Source organism: Octodon degus, unplaced genomic scaffold (assembly GCF_000260255.1).
Source record: "Octodon degus isolate 3935 unplaced genomic scaffold, OctDeg1.0 scaffold00096, whole genome shotgun sequence".
Classification (NCBI taxonomy): domain Eukaryota; kingdom Metazoa; phylum Chordata; class Mammalia; order Rodentia; family Octodontidae; genus Octodon; species Octodon degus.
The window spans coordinates 10,725,865-10,732,168 of NW_004524672.1; the positions used below are offsets into that span (position 1 = coordinate 10,725,865).

The 6,304-nt window shown below is 46.4% G+C and overlaps 1 protein-coding gene across 1 annotated transcript in view; it reads right to left on the reverse strand.

The window, feature by feature from the left end:
- LOC101581560 (probable hydrolase PNKD) overlaps positions 1–2,022 on the reverse strand; it is a 27,408-nt gene extending 25,386 nt beyond the window's left edge. The window contains exon 1 of the mRNA XM_023723100.1: positions 1,784–2,022. Coding sequence (XP_023578868.1) covers positions 1,784–1,893 — 110 coding nt within the window. The 5' untranslated portion in view covers positions 1,894–2,022. The remainder of the gene's footprint in view (positions 1–1,783) is intronic.
- Positions 2,023–6,304: the final 4,282 nt, after the last annotated feature.

Below are 6,304 nucleotides of genomic sequence, written 5' to 3' on the forward strand. Positions count from 1 at the left end.
TTTGATTTTTTTTTTTCTCAAAAATGGAGCTTTCACTACGTACTTCAGGCTGGCTTTGAATTTACAATCCTCCAGCCTCAGCCTCCCAAGTACCAGGACTGCAGGTGTGCAGTGTGCACCACTACATGCCCAGCTGTCAGCCCCGGGTCTTGTACATACTCCTGTAATTCAGTGCAATTCCAACGCCATAGCTTTCAAGTCCATATCTATCCCTAGAGTCTTGAAGACTTTACTATCTTCCTTTAGAGACTATAATGTAATTCATTCATCTTCCATCCTTTGGTATCAGGCACAGTGCCAGATGCCTACGAACTCCTAATGAACATTCTCAAGAATGTCAGACTCTAACCAGCGCCCACAAAGCCCCTGCTCGAGCCTGTCTCTAACCTCCTCAGATGCCATTCTGGCCCTTCTCACCACAGATCAGCCACGTGGTTCCTCAAATGTACAAACCTTACTTCCCCCTCAGGGCCTTCACTTGTGCTCCCTCCACTTTGAATTGTTCCCCCAATTCTTTAAAGAGCTCAAATGCCAACAAACGAGAATCTGCTTCTTGAGCTGAGTGGTGGTTACATGGCATATTCAGGGCTGTCAGCAGGGCCAGTTTTGCCTTCCAGGAGACATCTAGCACTGTATTATTTTTTCTTTCTTTCTTCTTTTTTTTTTTTTTTCCAGTGTGGGATCTACAGGGTCTTGCTCAAGCTAGACAAGTGCTTAACCTCCAGCCCTTTAAAATGTTTTTTAAAATTTTTTTTGAAATATGAAATATGGTTTTAAACTTGCTCAGGCCTAAACTTGTGATCCTCCTGTCCCAACCCATGTGGCTGGGATTACAGGCATGTACTACCATGTCTGGCTATCTAGAGACATTTTTAATTGTCACAGTGGGATAGGGAAGATTGCCGCTGGCATCTTGTAGGTAGAAGCCAGGGATGCTGCTAAAACCAGGACAGACCCCTACAGTAAGGAATTATTGAGCTATAATCTGTAGTCCAGAGGTTAAGAATCGGGCATACGTAAATGTACAAGCTCACCAAGCTGCATTCTGAAGATGGTGCACCTCACCCCATGTAAGGTATATATAAATTAAAGACAATGCTCTACTTGGGAGGCTGAGACAGGAAGATCCTTTGGGCCCAGAAGTTCAAAGCCAGCTAAAAAGACAGTATTACCCTCTGTGACAAGTCTTCGTTGTCCCATTGCTCTCCATCCTAGTACTGACTCTTCACTGTAGTGCTCTGATCACTTCCTTCATCTTTGAGGCACTTTTCACATTAAATTACAGTATTTTGTAAAATTACAGTATTTTGTGGTTCTTGTCTGTCACCCTCACTGGAATGTAAGCCCCAGGAAGTCACTGCTGTGCATAATGCCTGGCCCGTGGCAGATGCGCAGTTACATATTTGCTGAATGAGTATGTGTGTGATGGAACCAAAAGTGGACTGCCGTTGAGCACTGTGACTGTCAAAGCCTGGAACCCCCGTGTCCTGACCAGTGGGTCCTCTCTGCAGGAGAGTTGTTCAGCAGCCAAATCTTATGGGGAGGGTAGCTGTGAACAAAGAATCAGAACAACACATCAGGGAAGTCGCAGGAAAGCCCAGTGGGAGGCACCCATGCAGCCTGGGCTGTGGTCATGACTTCCTCCATGGAGCAACTTGAGGGTGTGGCAGCTGGCAGAGGCTAAGGTTTGTCTCTGCGACTCTTAGTACAGATCCTCCTAGGAGAGATACACTAATGATGCAGGTCTGGCCCACGATGTGCTGGTTTTAAGAGCTTAACTCACAAAAGACAAGCACCCTTCCAGGTTCCTGGGCGGGGTGAGGTGAGAGTTCTTGCATCTGCCCCCGTTCCACTTGGCAGCCAAGCTGCTCCCTTAGGACAGCCTGACTTCATCCTTGTATCATGGCTCTAGCCGGCTGCATGGTGCTTGGCTGGCACACTGGAAAACCACTGATGATGTAGATGGCGATGGTGATGACGATGGATGACAGGATCATGAAGCTGTGATGGTTGGAGCTGTCTGAATGCTAGAGAGAAGAGACATCTTGTTGGACCAGGATGGATGTCAACTGAGTTCAGAAAAGTTAACCCAACTCGGAATTGGGAGCTGAGATCCTACGGTCCCTGTTCAGCCCAGCCTCACTGCCATCAGACCTCTGCCTCTACTGCTGCTGCCACCAAAGCTCGCAACCTTGTTAGGACTGCTACTCTGAGCCACTATGCTATAGATTCACCCTGCAATCCTGGTTGGAAGCACTGACAATGTCTGCCTTTCATGGAGCTCTCACCTTGCTCTGTCTTGGCTGACCTGTCCTTTGCTTTCTGCCCCCTTCCCTCCCTGCTACTGTCCTGCCTTCTGCAGGGGAAACCTCCAACCAGCCGCTTTGTCACAGCTCTGGTTTGAAAATGGGTGTGCACAGCTGGACTGCCCTTCCTGGCTCGTAGGAAATCTCCTCCTCACCTTGCGTCATCAGCCCACACATGGACTCAGTCCAGACTCTAAGGAATTGGACACCTGTTTCTTCTCTTTCTGCCTTATTTCTGCCACCAGGTAACCCAGCAAGCCTGGCTCAACAGTGTAACTCATCTGTTCCCAAGTCAGGGAGCCTAGGAGCCTTTCAGGGAGCTTGTGGAGTCGATTCCAACCCCTCCCTGCTGAGACTCCTAGGTCTGGCTGCTGCTCAACAGTGTGCATTTGCATGGGTTACCTGAACTTTGTGCTGCCCTTCATTCCTGCCCTCTGTTTCAAGGTCATCACTAATTCTGCAGTCTGGTCACATGGTCATGCCATGGAATCTCCTATCTGCCTCTGAAAACCTACACTCCAGTGTCCACTTCCCTGCCTCCTTCATTTCTAAGGTCCTCCAGCTTGAACCACTAAGCTATTTTTTTGGCAGTCCTTCAGCTCCTCGTTTGCCCTGATCTCTTCCCTTCTAATTTGGACCCGGGCCCCATCCCTTGAACCTGTAACCAGCTGTCAGCTTCCTCACCCCGTGTCCCTCCAGCCTCAGCCTCCCAACTGTCAGACTAGCTACTACCAACCTGAGGATCGCTTTTTTCTCCCACCTGGCAGACAGGGTTGGAGAAAACTCAGGGCCACTGTGACGATTCAGCCCTCACAGGGACCCCAACACAGATGTTTGGCACTATTTTAATTCTGCTGAGGCGTCCTCTTACTACCCATAGTTGTTATGCCCAACTCTTTATTTGGTTGCTTTCAGCAAATACCCTTCATAAAGGACCCAAGTTCTGTGTCCACTCATTTCTTTATGCATTTTACTATTTACATGTGATTTCCCCCACACCCCCACTCCTGGGATTAAACCCAGGGCCTCGCATATGCTAGGCAAACACTCTACCATTAAGCCACATAACCTTCAACTCCCCCATGTTAGGGATTGAGTCCAGAGCCTTCATACTGAGGTAGATCACAAGCTATTTTTTTGGGGGGGGTATAGGGTCTCACTAAGTTGCTAAATTGCCTAGGCTGGGCTCAAAATTGTGATCTTCTTGCCTCAGCCTCCCAGAGGTTGTAATCACATGCTGTGATTACAGGCATGTGCCATCACACCCAGCTCCCAGCCCCTTAAAAAAAGAGAGAGAGAGAGAGAGAGAGAGAGAGAGAGAGAGAGAGAGAGAGAAATCTTGCTAAATTGCCCAAGCTAGACTCAAACTTGAGATTCTCTTGTAACAGCATCCTGAATAGCTGGGATTACAGGTGTGTGCCCCACTCCCCCTGAAGCTTTATCAGAATGCTATTAACCCCTCTTGTTCATATTTTCCTCTCCCCCTACCTCTCACGGAAGACTGAGCCCAGGACCTTCACACTGAGCTATCCCCAACTGTCCATTTATTTTACTTTGAGATAGGGCCTTCACTGAATTGCCCACGCTGGGCTGGGACTTGCAGTCCTGCCTTAGCCTCCTGGTGTGCTGGGAATACAGGTGTGCAGATGTGGCTTCCTTTTTTTTTTTTTTTTTTTCAGATGTGGCTTCCTGCTCACATCTTTAAGGTATTTTCCCTGGCCACTGCTTTCCTTCTCCCATGAGCAAAAATGAACAAAATGTTTCCCTTGAACTTAGATCCCTTCCTAGACTTTGATCTGCCTTTATCAAAACACAACCTTATTTCCTGCAAGACTATCTCCATGGGTGTACAGACTGCATTTCAGCTCTGTCCTTCATCTCTCCCTGTAGCATGTCCTTCACCATGTAACCATGCGCTGTTTCAATGGAGGCGGAATATATTTTTCATACCATTGAACTTGGGCATGGTCTTGGGACATGGCTTGTCCAGTGGAATGTTAGTAGATGTGACACAAACAGAGGCCTTCAGTGTGCTGTTGTGGTAGGACTGTGGAAGACAGACTAGCCCAGCAGAGCAGAGCAGAGCAGAAATCACCTGTAACCCCAACTACTCAGGAAACCCAGCCTGCCCACAGGAGCAAAAGTGGGAAATTCATGCTCACTGTAGGCCTCTCAGTTTGGGATTGGCTTGCTACGCAGCGTTATTGAACAACAGCTGACAGAGGTAGTGGGAAACACGAAGATGAGTTAGTTCTTAATGGTGCTGGAAAGACATACTATATGGATAATTATTTACAAAAGAATAATTTTGACAAAAATTATTTCAAAAATAAATTCCAGGTAAATTAAAGTATTAAGAATATAACATTAGGGCCGGGGAGATGGCTCAGCAGAATAGGTGCTTGCCTGGCAAGTGCAAGGGCCTGAGTTCAATCCCTGGTTCCGCCAAAAAAAAAACCAAAAAAACAGAATATAACATTAGACTGGTTAGGTGTCACACACCTGTCATCGCAGCACTTGAGACAGGAGGTTCATGTGTTCCAGGCCAGCCTAGGCTACCTAGAGAATTCAAAGCTAGCCTAGACTGCATAGCGAGACCTTGTCTCAGAAAACCCCCAAAACAACAACATTAATAATGTTTTTAAAATGAAGCTATAAAAAATTAAAGTAAAATGAAATGCATGTACATTCTTGGATAGTAAAAAGCAGAGTATTATTCCAATTTTCTTTATTAGGCACATGTGACTTTTAAACAAAAAGCAACTGAAGACCTGAGAGAAAAGGACGGGCCAAACAGCTCAGCAGATTAAAGAACCTGTAAACAGGCGCAGGGACTGGGGACTCAATTCCTGTACCTTCTGTGCCATCCCTGGCCCTAGGGCACACTGAGATGGCAATTGAGACTGGGCATGGTGGTGGGTACCTGTAATCCCAGCTCTTGGGAGGCTGTAAACAGGCAGATGTGGTGAGTCTGATCTACTGGTGAGACCCTGAACACCCTGTAGACCCTTACCAAAAAAAAAAAAAAAAGACCTGAAAGAGAAGAAATTACTCTTTTGGTTATATTACATTTAAAAACTTTTGTGTAGCTGGATTTGGTGGTGCATGCCTGTAATCCCAGCATTTGGGAAGCTGAGGCAGGAGGATTGTTGCAAGTTTGAGACCAGCCTGGGCTACAAAGTGAGCTCCAGGCCAGTCTGAACTGCATACCAAGACTCTCCGTCTCAAAAAGACAAAACAAACCAAACAAACAAAAAAACCAAAAAAACTTTGTATACAGGTGAAGCATGATGGTACATGCCTATAATACCAGCACTCAGGAGGCTGAGGTAGGAGGATTGAAGTGAATTCAATGCCAGCCTGGGCTACATAGTGAGATCCTGTCTCAAACAAACAAACATATATATATGAGAAAGAGGGACAGATAGACAGAGACAGAGACAGACAGACAGACAGACAGACAGACAAACAGACAGAGACAAAAGAGAGAATGCCAAAAAGAAAAATCATAGAAAATATTTGCTTCAGTCTTCCGCTACAGCAACTGCTGTTGCACACACCTCACCAAACACACGTGGGACATGATTCAGGGGGTGTGCAGCTTTGCCCCCTACGAGCAGCGCACTATGGAGCTGCTCAAGTTCTTCAAGGACAAATGCACCCTCAAGTTCATCAAGGAAAGGGTGGGGATGCACATCCATGCCAAGAGGAAGCATGAGGAGCTGAGCAACATGCTGGCCACCATGAGGAAGGCAGCTGCTAAGGACTGAGCCCCCCTGGAATAACGCTTTGCAGAAAGTTAAAAAAAAAAATTGCTTCAAATTTTAGTCTATTTAATGAAGGCTTCAAATGAGTGAAAAAACATAATGACCTTAAATAGTAAGGGAATAAATAGCTAATAAATTTTTTTAGGGGCCGGGGAGATGGCTCAGTAGGATAAGTGCTTGACTGGCAAACGCAAGGATCTGAGTTCAATACCCGGTTTAAAAAAAAAAAAA